General features: G+C 38.4%; 2 protein-coding genes across 2 annotated transcripts; one reads left to right on the top strand and one right to left on the bottom strand.

Annotated features, from left to right (window-relative positions):
* Positions 1–92: 92 nt before the first annotated feature.
* pip4p1b (phosphatidylinositol-4,5-bisphosphate 4-phosphatase 1b) lies at positions 93–4,989 on the top strand. The gene is made up of 7 exons (XM_079461529.1): positions 93–317; positions 1,531–1,727; positions 1,865–1,971; positions 2,347–2,452; positions 2,599–2,651; positions 2,859–2,949; positions 3,035–4,989. Exons 1-7 carry the CDS (start codon positions 212–214, stop codon positions 3,176–3,178), a joined length of 804 nt encoding a protein of 267 aa, XP_079317655.1. The 5' UTR covers positions 93–211; the 3' UTR covers positions 3,179–4,989.
* Positions 4,990–6,417: 1,428 nt separating this feature from the next.
* On the bottom strand, positions 6,418–12,746 carry LOC306897751 (FERM domain-containing protein 7; the record flags this gene model as incomplete). The annotated part of the gene is made up of 12 exons (XM_079462742.1): positions 6,418–7,467; positions 7,539–7,614; positions 7,740–7,808; positions 8,033–8,196; positions 8,711–8,806; positions 8,892–9,039; positions 9,640–9,754; positions 9,840–9,937; positions 10,046–10,124; positions 10,427–10,469; positions 10,603–10,707; positions 12,618–12,746. 12 exons carry the CDS (start codon positions 12,744–12,746, stop codon positions 6,418–6,420), a joined length of 2,172 nt encoding a protein of 723 aa, XP_079318868.1.
* Between the last annotated feature and the right edge of the window lie 9,007 nt (positions 12,747–21,753).

Genomic DNA, 21,753 nt, shown 5'->3' with positions numbered 1-21,753 from the left:
TTTCATGAACACACACGCGCTCTGCGAGCTGTGCTCTGACTGGTCCGATGGCGGATCACGTGTTTATGTTATTTTGCTGCCCGCTTCCTGATAGCAAACATCATGTGATGATCTGACGCTTCCTGGAAGGCTTTAACACGCATCACTATTGCGCTACGTGACAACATTTACCACCCGCAAAATTCCCGAATTCACAGCGGAATATTACGGGATGGCTGACGGGGAAAGATCACCGTTGCTGTCGGAGGGTCGCGATGTTATCACCGGGCTGCTGTCAAGTGGAGATGGAACCTACAGACCCCAGCGCAAACCACTAGGTAAAGTCAAGCATGTGTTTTAAATCCTACTGAGCTGTCTTGCCTGTTTATACTGTTTTAGCATTATATGCATTCATTGAAATCATGTCATGAAACTTTCTTTAAAAGTATTCAACTCACCGGGGATCGATACCCTGACAGAGTTTGTTTGCTCAGATTTATGAGACATGGACAGAGAGTCGGCCGTCTGTCTAGAGAGCACATTTGGCAATCTTTGATCCAGTTTCTTGCAAACAGGGAATGATACAAAAACAATAATGCGCTTTTTTAAATAAACATACGAATTAAACACAAACTTACTTTAATAAACTTTTATAAAGAAATCAAATCTGGTCTTTATAAAGTCAATGAATTATTTGAACTCTTTACGAATAGTGAAAGACACAATGGTTAAAAACGATTTAGTTAGTAAAATATCCAAGAGCAAATCATATTTGAAACCAAGGACATTCACAAATGTTTTCTATGAAGACCGCTCACTAGGGTTTAAAACAAACCCAGACTTTGTTCATTTACTATCTATGTAGTAAGGTATTATAGTTTTGATTTGAGTTTTATTCATATTTTAAATTTGCTTTTATTTCGAGATTTTTAGTTGTTGTGTTAGTTTTAGTTCAAGTTATTGCAATTGTGAAATTGTATATGCTTTTGTCATTTCGTAATGTATTGGTTTATTTTTAATGTTGCTATATAAGAATAATTTATTTTTATTTAAGTCGTTTTGCATTGGTTATAATCATTTCACTGCTTTTAAAACACATTTCATTGTTTCCTTGAGTTAAGTTTTTCCTAAATGTTTAGGTCAATAGTTTATTTGATTTCAATGAAGGGGTTTAGTAAACTAAAATAACCTTGTAAGCAAACTGTACAGATTCCAGATTATCACAGTTATATGCAGATAGATTGGTGCCATGTAACATTACAACTGATTCACGTGACCAAGTAAGACTGTTTTGCCCTCATTCTTATCAATACCAGTCCACAGTTTAAGCCTAAGCAGCATTACTATTTTAACTTCCGTCGATTGTATTTTGTGACAAATCTATATTCATCTTCACTATCCAGTATGCAATCATATGATGCATGTGACACCAATAAATCAAATAATAAATAAGGTGTGACACTGTCTGCTTTCATTGCGAAGTTGTCTATAACTGTATCCCTTTCGCTCCCTTTCCTTTTATGTCCTTTCTCTCTCCTTTCTTGGTCCCAGGTTTTCCATCGTTCCCATCAGCGCCGCCCATGTCCTCAACGATGCTGGGAGAGGCTCCTCCACCGTACTCCCCGCTGGGCTCTCCTGAGAGTGGCAGCGCTCCTGTCATCAGCTGCAGAGTGTGTCAGTCGCCTATTAGCGTAGACGGCAAGATCCACCAGCATGTGGTCAAATGTGACGTCTGCAATGAAGCTACAGTGAGTTTACAAACGTTTAGAATGCATCAGATTCTGTGTATGTTCATTCTCTTTTTAATGCTGTGATAGTTAAGTTAGTTTTGCTTCTATAAGTGATATTTTCGACTGTGACATAACTTCCTGTTTTATCCATTTAGCCGATAAAGAACGCTCCGGCAGGAAAGAAATATGTGCGATGTCCATGTAACTGTCTTCTTATCTGCAAAGTGACGTCACAGAGAATTGCCTGTCCGCGTTCTTACTGGTGAGAGAAATTTAAAAGGAAAAAGAATAGTTTAGATAATAATGATATACTTTTTCGTAGTAAGGTCACCTTTGTGTTGGGTGTATAGCTTTGTGGCCCCCAAATAAAGACTTTTTATTTTAATAAAACCATGTTCAACTGTACATTGCTGAAATATTGGTTGGTGGTCTCATTTTTCTGATGTTTGATTGCACAAAATGAATCATACATTTCTATATTTCATAAAATGCCCCCCCAGATCCATCTTAGTGTTGAGAATCAAGAAGATTAAAACAGCTTGTTTTAAGCAGCAATAAACAGAAATGTTGTGTATTTATGTTGTTTTTAAAGATCCTGTCATTTATATAATAACGTTGTTGTTTTTGTTGGATCTAGTAAGCGCGTTATTAATTTAGGTCCGGTACATCTTGCGGCAGTGAGTCCGAATCCTCAACCCATTGGTGCCAGAGTTTCATGTGGCCACTGTGGAAAAACTTTTCTGGTAATCGTTTTCATTGTCATCTTCAATATAAAAGAAATCAGTTTCATATTCGCTTCCACTTCATAGCTTTTTATCGATTCATTTAGTCATAATTGTATTTAGGAGAGGATGCATAATGTAACAATGTCTGTCTATTGTTGCTTTAGTGGACCGAGTTTACAGACCGGACATTGGTACGCTGTCCACACTGCAAAAAAGTGTATGTTTAATACCATCCACAAACATTCAGTAAACACGACCAGTTAAACATTTGCACGCATTTTACATTTTTCACAAACATTTTGAAATGAAAGGTTACGGTTAAATATTGGAAACTTACACGTAAAGGAATTTACTGACTAAACGAAAATATTTTCATCGATATAGTTTCTTGAATTCAGCGGAAACTGTCTTGTTATCCACACAGCTCATCAATTGGCCAGAGGTACCCTAGAAAGCGGAGTCTGATATGTTTCCTCTTGTGTTTGATCTTCACCGTAGCAACAGCAGGACTGATGGTAAGAACGAAGCCAGTTTCTACCTTATAATACCGAAAAAGCACTACAGTTTTATAATGCATACATATTTATCTTTGTTCCGTAGGCCGGTACGTGGTGGAAGGCACGCCACTTTAAGGGGATTTATGCATCCTGGGTGTTCCTCCTTGTCCTGGTTCTGATCACTTTGGTCAGAGCTTTGCACTGGGCCTGCATGAAGATCAGTGAACCACTGCACAACTACTCGTAGAAGAGAGACCGAAGAGGAGGTACTGTAGAAGTGAAATGTAAGAGCATATAGTCCAAGAAATGGGATGGACAGAACAAAGCTTTTTACAGAGAGACTTGAGACTGATGTTTTGTTTACATGGGTAAAGCACACAGAACATTTCCAAGCCATATTCCTACCCACAAATGAAAAAGGGAACTGGACATCTTTTGGTAAGATTTGTCGCTATGTCATGTTTTCTGTGCACTGCACCAATGCTTGAACTAAACATCTTCACTAACCTGATTCTCTAATCTGATATCCACTTCCTAAACAGGGCACGCAATTGAGAAATATACACAGAAAGAAATACGAGCAAGCCCCTTTTGGAAGCCTAATGTGATATGATATAAAGATGAGTTTTTACTGTTACTGTATAAAATACCGTGGAATCATTACAGAAATATACATGCAGGTAAAGGACCGCATCCTTTCATTTTATACCCAGTAACACATAACTTGCAAAGCTTCAAGTTTCTTATATTATGATTATAATATTATAATTTCTCTATATTATGAAGGCGTTGTAGCTTCTAGGTTTCTTTGTTCTGGCAAATTACATAAGAGCAAGTGAGAACAAATTAAAGGAAGTGAACGTGCCACACAAGCATTTAGAAGGTTAAGAAGAAAAGAGGATGATGACAAAAGCATTATTTTTACAACAATACTTATTGAAAGCATTTTGTTCCAATGGTGGCATTAAGTATATAGGACCAAACTGCTGTAATCCACATTAAAGAATATATTGAACAACGTGGCACTTTAATGTCACATTATTGAAATGTGCTTTAGACATGAATAATAGCCAGTAAAGATGTCAATTATTCCTTCAAATAATCGAAGCTATCTTTTTCCTTTTTACCAACATAAACCATATCTTACTATGTCTACACTCTCAAAAACAGGGTATTAACCAAATTTTCTTACTAAAAATATCTCTAAATATCCCATTTCCAAGAATTTATAAACATTTCCTCATAAACTGTTCATGTCAACAACTGTGTTTTGTTCTGTGGTTGTATACCAGCAATAAAATGTTCCCTAACTGCTACTGAGAACTACACCTGCAGCATTACCCAGTAAAGTAAAACAGACAGAGATTACAGTGACATTTAATAAAATTATTAGAACTGTTAAGAAATCAATATATCTATCGATGTTAATGTACTGTATGATCTTAATTCGAGCTGTGAATAGTTTGTATACACATGCACCGTGCATATATTTCATAAATGCAGACAGAATAGAACATACACCTACTCTATGAAAAGCAGAAGTGAGCAAGATGTTTATTTTTGTATTCGTTTATGAATTGTTTACGTGGCTGGGTAGTTTATCTATACTGTGCAATTATTTGTTTCATTTATACTCTATGTTTTGTTAAAAATTTTAGATTGTTGCACTACATTTTAGCTATATAGCTGATAGATTCTACTACCCATGTCGTGGTTTGTTTTTTTGTATGTGTTGTTTACTGTTTCTGGCCTTTTACATTTTTCTGGTTGCTGACAGCATTTAATGTCAATCTTATGAATGGATGATAGACTACGGTGAACCCTTGGAAAGATTAAAAATATTTTATTTATAAATAGGTGATTTTAGACTAAAGAAATGTATGAGCAAAGTACCGAAGTCGACCATGTAGAGCTAAATATACTTTGTACATCTCAATGACTAACAAACTTTATTGAAGAGTTAAAAATGTATTGACAAAAGTCACATCCTTGCAAAAATGTACTACAGACATCACTACAGTAGCACAAATAAAGAATTGTCAGTTCTATCATATCATCACATATGCATCTTTTTTAATTGTTAGCTATTCATTGCCAGCAAACAGTCAGGTAACCGATTCGTTGTTTGTTAACTTTACATTTCTATTCAATACATAATACTTAGTACATGTTTTCTTGAATTTTACGATTAACTCAGTTACCACAAAATGATTGTTCACTTTGCACATATTTAAACTCAGTTGTGAGAAATAAATTCTTAAATGGCCTATTAACACCAAGACACACTAAGCGTCCATTGCTGATGAGCAATGCTGATTTCTCTTTTTTTCCCGAAGCACTGGGGAACTTGCGCTCTCCTGCATGGCGTCTGCCGTTGCTAGGCAACCACGAACTGCGCTTGCCTTGAGGACGAAGTTCTGGTGAAGAACAAATGGATTTTTGGCACCGAAAATCCATTACAAAAACTCTGCTACTAGTTTTTTTTATGCTGTGCTTATCTCTTCCTCTTCATTGAGCATTTCTCTGCTCTGGAAACCGTGAATATGATGGTTTATTCATTGTCACATGATCCGCAGTGCACGCGCAACACTGTGAAAAGTTGAAATATTTCCATCTTGAAAAATGTGCATCGCTATTTAATACACGTCATGTGAATAGCCCCTAAGATTTATAAAGATATCAATACAACTACGATAAGTAGGCCTACATAAGTGTCCACAACAACTGCTGACAACACGTTTATTATAAACTTGCATCCTGTAGCTTCATTTTAAATGTGCAAGCCTTTTAAATTGTATAGATTTAGATTGGCTACGAATGTTTTAATCATTCATTAGCTAGATAATATAGCTCTTAAAGAGACATTTCAGCCCAAAATAAAAATTCTGTCTTTGTTTACACACCTTAAAGTTGTTCCAAATCTGTACACATTTCTTTTTTCTGAGAAGCATGGATATTTGGAAGAATGTCGGTAACGAAACAGTTCATGGCCACCATTGACTACCATAGTAGGAAAATTTGCCTTTTGAATTTCTTTGTGCTGTTGAAGAAGACATTTTGAAAAATGCAGGAAAGCAAACGGTTCTGGGGCACTTTAGAATACCATTAAAACTTTCCTCATATGTTTGTCAATGGTGGCCAAGAACTGTTTGGTTTATACAGATTTTAGGAAATGATGACAGAATCTAAATTTATTTGGTGAAAAGTCCCTATAAAGTTATGCCAGTAATGTTGTTGCTCTGTTCCGTTATCGTTGTAAAACTTCATCTTTACCTACTATTCTTATAGTTAAATTATTGTTCTTGGTGGTAATAGGCCTTAATAGAATAAATGTGAGAAGTCTTTAACATTTTTCTTATGGTAATAAAACCTCATGTCCCCTGATTAACAAGGATTGTCGTTTTACTTTATTATTATGCATTGGTCTGCAGGACACCGCTTATTTTGTTATTTGTTCAGTCCTGTCAGTCCGGACTTTGCGGAGAGCTACAACTTCATCACCTTGACAGTAGCGAAAGTTGTATTCTTCTGTTCATTCTGGGATTCCCCTTCTTCCTCATCCTCTCCGTCCTCTTCATCCAGTTGAAGGCTTCCAGAAGAAATGCGCATACGTGCCAGCGGACCAGAACGTACCACTTTGCCCAACGCGGGGAAGTAGGGGTAAAATGTGTCGGAATCAGAATCACTGTAACTGCTCGTGCCGAGTACACATAAAGAAGTCGGTCTTTCCGGGAGAAGGGCAGGGTTTAGAGGAAGATAGGTGGGCCTGGTGGGAACCTGGTGTCGTGATAAATGTGGATAATAACCCAGCGGGCGATATTCGGATGCGTAGGCGGCGGCGTTTGAGGCGAGTGTGGGTCGATAAAATTTGACGTCTGGTTGGCTGGAAGTTCGACGTGGCAAGCCGGTGTGAAAGGAGGAGTCGTCGCTGTAATGGCCCGCCTCCACTCTACCCAACTCCAGTTTTCTGTTCATCCCTGCCCTGAACTCTACCCCTCCTCTGGCATACAATCTGGATTCAACCGATCCCTGACCAGCGAGGCAGAGTCTTTCCTGATGCTTCAGTAATTGCGGTGATAAGCAAGATGAAGGTAAGGAGGAGTGGCCGATTTGTCCAGGCAAGTATTGCAGAGGCACCGAGTGGTGATGGGTTTGAGAGAGGCGGTCTAGCGACGAGGACGTGTGGTCTTGGAGTAGGTACGGATGAGCGGCAAGGGGGAAGGTAGGTAGCACTGGGTGGAACTGCAGATGGGGCGGGTTAGGATAGAGGAGAACAAGATGCTGAGCGCTGGGAGACAATCGTCTCTTTGCTTTCTGTCTTTGAGCCCCTCTGTCGCGATGCTCCGCTCCTGATGTGGACATGGAGCGAAGTTTAGGCGAGGCAGAATTGCTTGAGAAGGCAGGGTTTCTTGACAAGGGCCTGGATCGTTCTAGCTCATTAGCGAACATGACTTCCACAGCAGATAGGCTACGCTTTGGTTCGTTGGGTTGCTCGGCAACGGTTGAGTCAGGAGGTAGATGTGACTGCTCGTACAGCTGTGTAAAAAAGGGCATACATTTGAGACAAGGAATCCAAAAAGGATTTGCAAAATGAGCAAGTACGATACCTGCTTAGAGACGTCGGTAAGGATGTCAGGAGAGGATCTGCAATAACGGGCGTCAAATTCAGATTTACAATGAGTCCTGCGGAACAAACGTTTGGTGAAGATACAGGAAAAAAACAATGCTATAGTCTTTGGCTTGTTGTATTTGTCACATACATTTTCCAGATGTTTTCAATTCATATCAGGACAACTAAAAAGCTTTACCTGTGAAAAGACAAATGCCTCTTCTCTCCACAGCCCACACACTCCATAAGCTGCTTCTGCGTCCTCCCGCTACCACACAAAACGTATAGCCTCAGTCTTATAAACCAACATCTGAAACTTTTTTGAGCATAGAACATCGCAGCATGTCAAATTACAAGCATTCTCAAAAGATTGGGGTGCGGCAGTTTTGAAAGGTCCGAAGCGTAAGGTATTTACACATCTAGGTCTGTGGATCAGATTCACTGTTTGTCTCATCTAAAATCTTGTGTGAGCACACCATCTCTCTCTCATACCTGTATCTGAAACTGGATCCCTTGCTGGAGAGAAGGGACTTGGGATGTGATTTGGGTTCCTCAGCGAGTCTAAAGAAAGTGTGGTACTCCACGCACATCTTCCAGAACGCTTTACAAACATCTCGACTGGCCATGGAGAACTCAACGGTGTCCCGTCTTGAAGGCTAGCACAAAAAGATTAGAATAAATGATTGTAAATGAATAAAATATTGTCTTAAGAACAACTTAATTTTTGTCGTAAGAATAAAGTAATATGATTGCACTCGCTTAGTTTCAGGCCCCTGTTTCTTAAAGAAATCAGTTTGCATCTTAAAATGTTTTAATTTACTACATTTCTGGGACAGTTGGTCCAAAAAGTAAAATTCTGTCATCGTTTACTCACCCTCGAGTTGTTTCAAATCTGTATAATTTCTTTGTTCTGAAGAACACAGAGAAAGATATTTGGAAGAATGCTTGTAACCAAACAGTTCTTACCTCATTGACTACCATAGGAAAACTTACAACGGAAGTCAAAATTGCCCCAGAACTGTTTGCTTTTCAACATTCTTCAAAATATCTTCTTTTGTGTTCAACAGAACAAAGACATTTACAAAGCGATAAGCGACTATGGTAATACGAAAAAAAGGTTGCGATAGAGGAACTCACTTTTATCTCTGAGGAATATTGTGTGTCTCTTACCCCGGTCTCGGTGTGGAGTTTGATAAGGAAATTTTTCCTCTTGAAGCTCAGCTTACGGATCTTGGCCCAGCTGAAGGTATTGATCTTTGTATTGCCCTGATAACAGTGATAGATGAGCAATGTGAAAGAGTTTAAATTTTTTTTCATTTACACTTAAATGCATTAATATATATTATTGCACCTGAAAGACAAGCACTCCCATATGTGTGACGGCGAGGTTGATTCTCATCCCTTCTCCATCATGAGCAGGGTGTGGACGGATCCCGTACATGTCCATTTTACGAGCGACCTCCAGCAAGTGCACGTCTGATTCAGCAGGAGTGTGACCTCTGACACCAAACAAAAAAAAGGTAGTGACCTAACATCGGTTTTTATTTGGTGACCATGTTTAATATTTTAAGTGATATTTTGTTTTAATTATTTATCCTTTGCATGTGTTAAATGTGTTATGTTAGCCTATTTGTTAAAGGAGCGATGTGGAGATTCTAGCGGCGTCTAGTGGTGAGGTTGCGAAATGCAACCAATGGCTCACTCCACCCTCTCTTTTGAACCAAAACTGCAACTGACACATGACAAACATGTCGACACGTTTTCGCTTCGTTGCCGAAGGAGATAACGTGAGTTGCAAAACACGCTCTGTAGAGCAGTTTGTAGGTTTAGGGCTATTGTAGAAACAACATGGCGAATTCCATGCAAGGGTAGCGTGTACATGTATGTAGATAGAAAAAGCTCATTAAGGTAATAAAAACATAACATAACATAAGTCACTCACGTGTTGATTACAAATTTGTACATATTTTACATTTATAAATATTTGTTGTTAATCGGAGGATTCTGCCGTACTGGTTACGTGTGCTTTAAACAATTACTTTGCTATCTGTGACCGTATTGTTTTCACAGATGGAACCAAGTACCTGTGTCTGTCTTACCTGTGTTTTTTATGAAAGCGAATTATTTTGTGGTCTAGATACTCCTGGTTTGGCACATACTGCTTTCTTTCAAGATGATGAGCATCTAATTCCTCGTCATAATCCCCGAGTTCTGCTAAAAAGGGGAGCAGAGAGAAATGTATTCTGTGTAAAATAAACAAAGAAAAAACATTTGGATGAAATTTAGTGAGAGTAGTTACCTTGCAGTATATGAGAGACCAGCAGGGCGGCGCTGTTGTCATTACAGGTTAGGCTGCCATTCGACAGATCCTGTTTGATCTGAAGTGCAAACAAATACCTGTATAAAAGAGGTATCAGTCAGACTGTAGGCATAGCACCTATCACCATCTATCTCTCTCTCTCTCTATCTGTATCTGTCTATCACGTAAATATGTGCATGGTTCACCTGGTCAAGCCTCTCTGCAGTTGTCCTGGGTCAGGAGGGAAAAACTTCACAATGAAATGAAATGCCACATCACTGGTATCTAGGGTAAGCAAAAGCGCTGTATTCAGTCTTACTTGATTAAGCACTAAACATGTTTCATTAAAAAGTCATTACATTTTTCATTAATCTTTTTTTTAAATGTAAAATTTCCATGACCCGATTATTGATAATTTCTATAGAGACACCATGTTATTCAATTTTTTATAATATATCTAATTTAATAATGTTATTTCACATCTGTTTTATTTGTCGAACCCTATAGAACATCTGACCCCACTTCACCCTACTGTAAATTTGGATAGCAAGAAAATAAGTCACAAAATCATCACTGTGTAAACTTACTCTTGAGCTGTCTAGCCACAGGTTTCAGGAGTTCGAGCCAAACCTGCAAAGCAAAGATTTCCTTTAAATACTTGAAAGAAACAGCCAGAATGTAAAGACTAGATAAAACTCAATACTGTTTTAAGTATTGGAACATTGACATTATTTATTGACATCATCGACAGGTCTTGACTCACATAACTTCCAGTATGGTGACGAAATTCCAGGCCAAAATACTCCTTCTCCAGCAGTTTTAAATGTCCACACACCTTATTGAAGAAATCCGAACCGAGAATGTCTCTCTGTTGGAGAAAAAGTGCATTTTAAAACAGATTTTTGGTTTTGATACAGTTGACTGCAGTGTGGCTTTAAATAAAAGAGAATTCCTTCATTTAAATTTTGAAAAACGTTGGTCACCAAAGCGCATCGGGCCCCATTGACTTCCATTGTATGGACGAGCCGAGACATTTCTCAAAATATCTTCTTTTTTGTTCAACAGAAAAAAAGAGTCATAAACAGGTTTTGAACAACATGAGGGTGAATAAATGATATCAGTTGCTATTTATGAATCGACTCAATCAGATTTTGTTCTTACTCCATCTGTTACTCTATGATGTCGGAAATGAGTCGGCGTTGTGTGATTTGAGCGGAACACGATCCCAAGACAAACTTTCTCTGATAATTGAGTCTCCAGCAAGTCAAATGCTCAAACGGAATTATGGGATAGTCAGATGCTCACTGATTCAGCCTTAAAATACAGGGTTGGTATCTGATGAGTGTGTTTGTGTGGATATATATATACAGTATGTGTGTGAGGATGTGTTTCTAAACCCTGTATTTATACTGTGACAGCAAGGAATCTAACCTCACATTATCCCGTCAGAGGGATGGAACAAGAGAAGAACACAGAGAGAGAAAGTGTGGAAGAATCATGACCCCAAAAGAAAAGCAAGAACAACACATTTGCGTTGTAACATGAAATGAAATCTTTTATGGTTTCTTCCGGACTAAATGGGATTTTCACGCAGATACATTTTCTGCTAACTTTATGTCCGGTGAATACAATCTTCATTGAATTACTCGAACTAGAATTTAATATTGCTGATAATAATGTTAGTGGTGCTTGCCACAGCAAACCAGCGGTCATGATGTAAAGATGTTGCCAGGTCATCGCTAGTGTGCGTTGAGTGGTTGCTAGGTTCTGGCCTATGTCAAGAATCTGAAAAGAGTCTCTGCTCTGGTTCAATACAACGCCTTTAGTAAAATATTTTTACTCATTTTATCGCCTGCCAAGCACACGTCTAATGGCTTTAAGTAATATTACTTTTCTCAAAGTCTTATACAATATGAAGCGTCTTTCATGTCTCAAACGTCAAGCGATGCTGTAGGTTTAAAAGTGACAATTTTTACAAAACCAAAATATGTGCAGTAGTATTACGAATCGTGATTTAAGATCTCTTTATAACATGTCATCTTCTCTCTTACCCCTATCTTTTTCCCCTCCTTAGTTTTCCTGCCTCTTTTGCTAATTGCATGTTTTGCCCAAGGATGTTGAGAAATGCGGGCATGCTCTATGGAACGAGGCCAAGAGAAGCCGTGTTCAGTGTTAAGCCATCGTATTTATCCTATTCAGACAGATACATGCCTCACAGGCACTTCTCTGTCCGTCCCTCTCTCGCCCTTCCCCTTCTCTCTCATTTGAAATCTTACCTGTTTTTACCCCCTCGTCCTGACTGGTACAAGACTGCGGTGCGTAAAAGCAGTCCCTCGGGCACACACACACACAACATCCACCCCCCATGGAGAAGATGCAGCAAGCAGATAATGGGACATAAAATTTTGCCCCTTTACAAGCAGCTGGAGCAAAGCTCTCTCTCTCCTCTCTCACACACACAATGGCACATAAACATATTTCTGCTGGTGATCATCTATATTTCTTTTTAAGTATTTCTAAAATAAGTTATTTGATTCTAAGTATAGATATGTTAAATTATTTAAAATAATAAGTTATACATTAAAATTATTGAATGCCCCTAAAGTATTATTAAACTAAAGTGCCTGGATCTATTAACAAAAACAAATGCATTCAAAAAGATGAAATATTAAACACATTTTCATGTTTAAATATATAAAGTAAACATAACGGTGACCTGCACTGCACTTCATCTTAACTAAACACTGAAGACAGTGTGAGATGAATTTGATTTCTCACCTCCACCTCGAAAACTCTCTCGCTGTCGTCCAAGAAGATCACGCGCAAACGCAGTTTCTCATTCTTGCTTTTCTTAAGCGCAGCTCGCCTGTTGACAGGTGTCTTCAGGAGCTCGAACTTATCCCCCATGTTTTCTGTCTAAGCGTAAAGCACTCGGTTTTAATTTGAAAAGGAGATCGCGGGTCCGGTTATTATCCGTTTGATGGTCTAGCGCAGGAGTTGCGCGCGGCTGTCTCGTGACGACTGTTTACGCATCAAGACCGCGCAGCATCAGCATCACTTCAGATCCGAACCCAGCGCATCTCACACCATACGCCATAAACACAAAAGTCATAAACACACACAGGCTATTTACAGTGTTTAATGCTCCGTTGTTTTTCTCAGGAAGACTAAATTGACAAACACTTATCAATCTTCCAATCCTTTCCCCGTTTCGTTTAAAATTGTTTATATATTTCCCTTTTATTTATTTATCTGTTTTCCACAGTATTTCTACAATTAGTTTATTCAGAGGGCCCCTTAAATGTAAGGAGTCGTATCAGCTTCGCCTCGTCAAGTCAAGTGCGCCACCTTCACCTAAAACAAATTACATCTCGAAGCTTTTATCTTTCATCTGTTTTGTATCATGAGTTCAAATTCCAGTGAACTAAAAAATATATATTTATTGAATGAACGTACTGCACTTTTGGATAAAAGCGTCTATCAAATTCGATTACTCTGTCAAATATATCATTGGAAGGTTCAGGCATGTTTGTATACGTTGTAAATGTCCGATGTTAAAATGATAAATCTTTTGAACTTTCACGTGCAAACTGCGGTACGGCGTGACACCGTGAACCTCAGAAAAACACGTCAGCTGCAACTCCTCATCCACGCCATAAGGTGGCAGTATTTCCCAATTTATGGAGAAACATCATCATAAACTTTGCAATCATAAGCTGCTAAATTCGTTCACTTGTTTATCCCCTGTACAGCGAATGCTAAATACTCCACAAAAGGGGAAGAATTGAGCGAGACTTAATTGACGTAATATAACAGACAGTATAACATTTATATAACACATGTGTGGTTTAATGGATTGATAATAAAATGGTAAAGTACATTTTTACCTTATCTGTCACGTTTTTAATAAAGAGAACAAAACAGCTGTTTGCCACGTTTGTTTTATTACACTTATTACGTTTAATAAAATAATTTAATACATTTAAAATAAAGCGCCACTATAACATTCATTTGATCGGTTTATTCTCAGAAAAGAAAATAAGTGTCAACAAGAACAAAGTAGGCTACAAACGTGCATTCGTGGCATTAACAGTCACTCGATCTCCACCAGCTGATTCTATCATGGGAAATTCAGGGTGAACGTGTGGTCATCTCAAAATCAGAATGAATTGTGGGTAAAAAGTAGTGAACGAACGTAGGGAATGAGTTGTTCACTCAGGCTGCGTCCAAATACCCCCACTTGCTGTCTCGGCCACTTGAGAGCGCGTGCACGCGACAGGAAGTAAGAGCGCAAGTTTGTCCGAAATGCCAAAGTGCAGTGCGCATAAACCCACACTAGCTTGAATAGTATTAAGGCTAAGCGTATCCCGTCATGCATCATGTTCTAAATATGAATAGGCTTGTTTGAGAGATGAGCAAAATCTGCGCAGAACCGATCACCGGTGATCACCGCGAGCTGCATGCCGGTTAGAAAAGTGTCCGAGTTACGTCCGCCTTGCTCTGATGTCATACTGACGTGTGCCAAAAAACTCTCGCGACGGCGAGGCGGCTGTGTCGGATTGAGCAGTCGAGCGCAGTTGCTCTCCTCCGACTGCGCTGTTCAAAAGCATGATGGGAAGCGACTGACTGACGACACAGCTTCAAGCTCATTGGCTGAGAATGTCAACTGATACATTTTCTCTTCATTCTAAGAATTAGATTACCCATCTGTTAATTTATATTTACATGCAAACTAAACAAAAACAAAACACGCCTAGTGAAGTTAAGAATTAGGACATGCGATTATTTTATATTTCTCTTCATTAGAATTCTTCCTTGTTTTAATTTTCACTTTATTCTACTGTATGTTTGTGTGAATTAATAAATCAATACATATCTAATACATATCTAAATACATATCTAAATGGACTGTTTAGTCATTATGCCTCATCTTTGTGTGGTTTCATCTGAGAAGTGTCTGGGTCTTAAAACAAGGGAAGAAATTCTGAAGAATGTTTGCAACAATACAGCTTTGACTTGCATGGTATGGAAAAATACTATGGACTTGAAATGGTGGCAGAAACCTGCGTGTTATTAAATATGATAAACATTTGTTATGACCTCTGTCTCTCAAAAGCAACTTGCTATTTACTTCATTTACCATTTGTTTATACAATCCTTGAAAATGTGTTACATGTTGTTGTGTGAGCTGTTTGTTTGTACATCATTTGACAGTACATTCAGTGATTATTATTGTAACCATCTTCATGTAAAAACAGTGGTATTTCGATTACATCCACTTCGTCTGCGATAAAAAACGCGAACGCGATCTCCTCCACTGTTCACTTTTGCAAGCGACAAAACAGCGAGATTCACGAAGTGTCCGACTTCAAAGGTCTTTTTTGACTCCTCCCCTTACTGCAGCCGCCTACTCTCACCTACATTTCAGGCGAGGCAAGGCGCATCTCAAACAAGCCTAATGAATCATGAGACTTTTTGCTCGGGTCTCGCGAGACGTTGCAGTATATGTTATACTACTACTGTATGGTTAGAGTGTTGGGCTTGTGATCAGAAGGTTGCTGGTTCTAATCTCAGTGCCAGCAGGTCATGACTGAAGTGCCCTTGAGTAAGGCACCTTATCCCTGATCGCTCTGCAGTAATGTGCCACTGTCAAAAACTACTTGTAAGTCGCTTTGGATAAAAGCGTCTGCCAAATGAATAGATGTGAATGTAAAATTTCTCTCTCTCGTCCTCACCTTTTATGCTCTGTATACCTGGGCAGGTGAATGTAATCTGTTGTTTTGATACGACGGAGCGGAACGTGTAACGGGAGCCGAAGCGGGAGCTCTGCTGACCAGCTGCTGCTGTTCATCACATATCATCATCGGGTCTGTTTGATTTTCCGTGCACCTGTCGGCCTGCCTGTTTTCCAGCCTTCACTGTGCGCTGCATGTCTACGACTGATGTGTCTGTAAACTGCGCAACATCTGGAGAAACCTTCAAATTATGCTGAATGTGTACGTTTAATCAAATTGTTGGCTAATGAAATAACCTATAATGCAATTCAACTACTGATGTATTTTAAAGAAATCCTGTCAGTGTTGTCATGCTTCCAATATTTCTTAAGCACTGAACATAACTCGTTTTTCCTTGTAGTGCCAGTCATTGTTTTCATACAATAAGGCCTATCAAAACAGATTTTACATTTACATTTAGTCCTTTAGCAGACGCTTTTATCCAAAGCCACTTACAAAGAGTTCGGGGAGCAATAAGCGATATGTCATACAAAGAGCAATAGTACAATAGGTGCTAATTCAACAAAAGCTAGACCACTACCTGTTGAGAGAAGAGGGTTAGTGTACGTTTGTCTCGTTTGTCAAGTATTCGCCGAACAGGTATGTTTTAACAAGTTTTTTTGAAGGTTGTGAGAGATGTGGTTGCTTTATAAGTAATTTACCATAAAAACAAGACAAAATCTCACTAATAACGTAAAAATCATGTAAAAAAAATAATCATGTTAAAGCCCCTCTTTGCGAAAGTGTGTGTGCATGCGTACCGATGTGTGTAAATGAGAAATTGACCTCATTCATTTGTTTCTCCCACCTTAAACTTTTTATTCATTGTTATTACTCATTTTCCACTTGAAGGATATAAAAGCACAAATGCTCAGGAAAAGTTACCACGAAATGTCAAGAGGGCCATTCGGAAAATGTCACACACCGCCTGGCATAAGAAGGGTGAAATATTTTAGAGCTCCGCTGTTAATTTAGAAAGGAGTGTGGGGTCTTGTGTTTCATCTCAGCCTGGGGGTCTAAGAAAAAAAGATAAAAGGTCTAAGTCATTTCAGTTTTGGCCCTTGACAATTTATCCACCTACACACTTAAATTCAGATATCCAAACATTTACCTCAAGCTGTCCATCCATTTTGGACGTAAATTTTTCCTTGTTTATTTGCACACAAATGTTTAAAACCTCAATTTTTGTTTTGCATTTTCATTTTTGTAGTGTCAGATTATATGTAGTTTATGGTTCAATCTTAACATTGGCACATCTTTAATGTCAATATGAAATGGCATTTCCAGCCCCCATATTTCTGAGTGAAACAGGACATTTAACAAGAAAATATTAGTTTTGGAAAGGATGGAATCAGGCCATATTTATGTGAGCATCTACCTGCTGGGAACTGAAATAGCAACTGGGACATAAAAGATGCTGAAGGTCAAGATATCTCTTGAGAGTAGCGTTTCTTTTAGCATTAACCAAGAGCCAGTGTGGCCTATACTTGATATAAGCCTAAAAGCAAAGTCCTTTCACAGTAAGTGACTTTCTATTTTAACGCAAGATTACCAATTTTCTATAGAACAATGTGAGCCGATGCATGCGCTGGATATTAAAAAAGTGAAGGAGATCAATTTCATATTGACTTTAGGAGATGGACATTTAAGGGCTTAGAAGGCTTTCAAAGCCTCTTAAATGTAAATGTAGTTTAAAATAAAGTGGAATGATTTATGAATATGTCATATCATATTTTACATTGTCTTGCCTTGAGGATAGAAGCCATGCGCGTGAAAAAGTTCAAAAGAACATTTCCCCGGAGATCTCCGGCTAATGTATGTGCAGCTATCAGATATAAGGCGGTTCTTACATTGAAAAGAATATGAAAGTGAGTCTTTAATAACTTGTTCACTTGTCTCACAGGACAAACCCGAGTCCTCACCCCCTCTCGGGTCGACGTCTCAAGAGAAGTCTGCGTCTTCATTCTTCAGCTGATGTCACAATCAAGGACAATGTCACAGCCTATTAAAATCGTCCCCACTGTTGGATCACATTCTGTGTCGTGTTCTCTGAAGAAGTGGGTGGGGAGAGAGATTGGAGAGCAATCCCTTTATCCACACTAAAATGAAATTTAAACCCCTACTGTTTCATACCACGGAACGGATGGTAATGTGGATTCATATTTTGTAAATCTTCTTTTTCTCTGTGTTTTAAATGAGATTACATGTCGCAGCTTAAAAGACTAGAGAGAAGAATGTATATGGAAAGAGAGGATCTGTTTTATGGTTACTTTGTGTGTTAATTGGGATGTTTAACGGTTTTCTAAGAGACTCGATCGAAGGATTCAGAAAATGTTTGATCATTAAGCTCTGAGTGCAGCAGCTGTCTGTGTGGGTGGGTGGTGGACATCAAGGCATTCTTCTCGTAGAAGATTCGTCCAACAATGTTGACATTTCCAAGGTTGTGCACATGTACCGTTACGCTTCTTTGTATGATGCTGCACGCATATATTAAATACAAAATTCTTGGATTGCGATTTGTCGTTTTCGTGTCTCATTTAGTCCCGTCGCCTTCAAAAATGCATTTTGTGTAGCATCAGTTCAGACTCACGTTGTTGCCAATGAGGAACAGAGTTGACCTGCTGAAAGCTGAGATGATTAATGGCTTTGCTTATGATTTCATTAATCTATTAATACCGCTGATAAGTCTCCTGTCGCAAAGAGAGAAGGTCAGTGTCAGAATAAATCTGTACACTCATTAACCCCTCAAGCCGAGCCTCCGCTTTCCCAAAAGGTCTAGGAGATAAAGGCGAGAAATGCTTACTAAACTTTGTTCAATGGAATAGTGCTATTTAATGTTTAGTGTTCAATATGTAAACCCATTGAGGCGGTCTTTGATGGGGTGAGGGGATCACATTTTGTCTTATAGTATATTTCATATTGGTCATTGACAGAACCATCACAAATGATGTATGGTGCGATTAATCTGAATGGAAACAAAACTGCTTTCAAACAGTACCCATAAATCCAGGTGCGTAAAGAGATTAGAACAAGACACGTATCTTTCATTTGATTGATATTTTGGGGAATTTTAAATTGAATACACATGAAAGTGCTGCAGTGGGTGTATGCTCTGTTCTTTCATGGCTCACGTTTTGTCTTCGTGTTGATGTGGATTTCTGAATTTTTGGCTTTGTGCCTGCTGCACTATCCTGAAAAAATCTGTATAATACATTCATTAAAGCTCAAAGTCATATGTTCTCTGGAAAAGTTGGCAAAATGATCATTTCTGAATATCCTGCATCAGAGTTTCCATTCGATGTAGTTTGATGCAGGAGCCAAGAATATTTATAGTCACAATTAAAACCTCCAGGACTTTTTGCTCCTTTTTAATTAAAGCGATAGCACTGATGGCATTGGTCTGTCGAAGATAGCAGAAGTAAAAAAGGTTTTTAGTGTTTAATCAATGCTTAAATTTGTGAGATTTTATATCAGCAGGGGTCCCTTCGCACATACTAATGCTATCCTTAAACCGAGTGACACTTTAAACTGCGTGAAAGGTTAATTTAATCTGTGCGTTTGAGTTTTAAAACGTAAAGTATTTACTTTACGATACTTGAGGTGTACTCAAGGTTTTAAAGTGTATAGTTGGTACGTCTTGGTACAATGACAGTTTGCTAATGGAGACTAGATATTTCCATTTTCTAAATGTGAGTAAAGCTTGAACAAACAAAACAAATCGCAAAGTTTGCGAACTGTGTTATGTGTTGCTAATGTGTTGTTAATGTTTTAGCATGTTGCTATGCCTTTGCTAGGGTGTTATGGTGGATAATGGCTCACTTGCTGAGGTCAAATAGATAGTTTTTACCTATGATTTTTTGCTGTCTAAATGTGGACCCGGACCCTCTTTCAAGATAAAATGATTGGATGTTTTTATTGACCTTAATGTCTGTCAGGTGAAAACACAATTTGATTTGAAAAGAAATAGCAAAGTTCACCCAAAAATGTAAAATTCTGTCATTATTTACAAAGAATTTTTTTTGAAGAATGTTGGTAACTGAATAACGTCAGTACCCATTTACTTGCATTGGTTTTGTTTCCATACAATTGAGGTGAATTGGTGACACCATTATTCGATTACCAACATTCTTCAAAATATCTTCTTTTGTGTTCTGCATCAGCAATGAGTAAATGATGAAAGAATTTAATTTTTGGGGGAGCTGTCCATTTAAGCTTGAGGGGTCATTTATTGACCCCATTGACTTGAATGAAAAAACATTGAGGCTTATTTAAATGTTGTGATTTAACAGGACTGGAATTATATCACTTTCGGCCACGAATGCAATGTTTTTCTCATCTTTTATCAAGGCAGTGATATCTAAAACATGGTGGAAAATAAACCTGGCCATGCATTTTTTCCTCTCTAGTTTTATGGAGGGTGAACGGAAAGTCATAAAGTCCGGTGCCAGGTCTTACCTGGGCTTCCAAACCCCGAGATGAACTTGAAGCCGAAACGCGAGTCAGAGGCGATGCAGCAGTGATTTAAAGCGCAGTAGCTAGTGTTCGGAGAGCTCAGAGGAAACTCCTCTCATCTGCCAGGAAAACTGATGGGATGAGAGCGGTCAGTGGAGGAATGATAGTTTCTGCTTCTATCAGACAGTCTTAACAATAAGTTAAAATAATGTCTTCTCTGCACAGGGAGAAAAATAGCACTAGGGATGGAAACATTGTGTTTAATACTGTATATGGATTAGCTCCTGAAAGGCAGAGAATGGAGAACGTGTGTTAATGTAGATTTTTTTTAAATAGGAATTTGTTATATTTATGTTTGATTTTTTACTTCAGTATTTTGTAATGTAGCTTTAAGTAAGAGATCTGTAGAATCTTTAAATTGTTTCCCTCCTTAAATGCACAGAGCATCTACAGAATAGAATTTATCATTCCTTGAATTTATCCGATGGCATCTGGATTTGTTTTTCCGTTTACTGAAGACGTCTGGCCCCTCGTCTGATCTTCTATTATATATCATGTGTGTAATGCTCTCCTGAGTGGCAGATCCGTGTCTGTCTGTCTGTAATGCATGTGTGTGAAATGAGATATGGGAGAAAACAGAAGAGAGGTGAAACTGGAGTTAAAATATGTTCCACAGTCTTTCATTCTTTTAGCCCTTGAAGCGATTTGATGCATTGCCAAAACTTTGACCAGCCTCACCTCTCTGTTTCGTGCGTGTACCCCAATCCCCCTAACATTAACAAATTAGCCAGTAAATTGAAGAGTGTATTGGTTTATCAGTATAACACATTTTATTTTCATTCCTAAATACGTTATCTCCATAGGCAAAGAAACGAAAACGTGACAACGTTTTAGTCCTGTGTCAACCCCCATAGTGCTTCGAAAGGGAGGGTGAAATGAGCCGTTGGTTGCAATGCACAATCACCTCCGGATTTCGCTAATTTTCATACACTTGACTTTTAAGTTATAAAAGTTTATTCCCCACTAACATTAATACCATGTTATATTGTGTTCTTCTCCGTGGTTGTACAGTAGTGTTCCCTTAAAAACTCTATTAATTTACTGTCCATTGACCATTTAAACAGGCATGTCCATGCAAGACTAGTTATACGCTCTCCATTGAATTGGATTTAAATGGACTAAATCATGTCTCACATCACACAGTCTCATTTGTGCTAGTCATAATTACATTTCACACTGAAATGCAAATTAAGGTCACAGTGTCAGTAAGGTCATACGCATCTTCACTATTGACTACTATGCCTCCCCCAAAGTTTATTTTGTGAAGTTCGCTTCTCTTTAGCAGAAATACGTTTTTCGAGTGTTCATGATGTTAAATGTTTGATTAAGCATAATGTTAAATTTTTGTTCCCTAACGTACCCTTGTTCAAACAAAGGCTCTTCCTTTTTAAACTACGGCACTGCCGTCTCAGTATCTAAAGGTCAAAACTTTCTAATCTGTAACTATAAAAATAAATAGGAAGCATATATATATATATAAATATATATATGTGTGTATATATTACCATCAGAACAAAATTAATTCGAAATGGCCTTTCATGCATTTGTGTCATTTCCCCTGGACTATTGCAACGCACTTTATGTTGGTGTCTCTCATTCCTCTATTTCTCGTCTTCAGCTAGTACAGA

The sequence above is a fragment of the Barbatula barbatula genome, assembly GCF_947034865.1.
Source record: "Barbatula barbatula genome assembly, chromosome: 8".
Classification (NCBI taxonomy): Eukaryota; Metazoa; Chordata; class Actinopteri; order Cypriniformes; family Nemacheilidae; genus Barbatula; species Barbatula barbatula.
The sequence above is the reverse complement of the archived record's forward strand: the minus strand, read 5'-3'. Positions and strand labels throughout refer to the sequence as shown.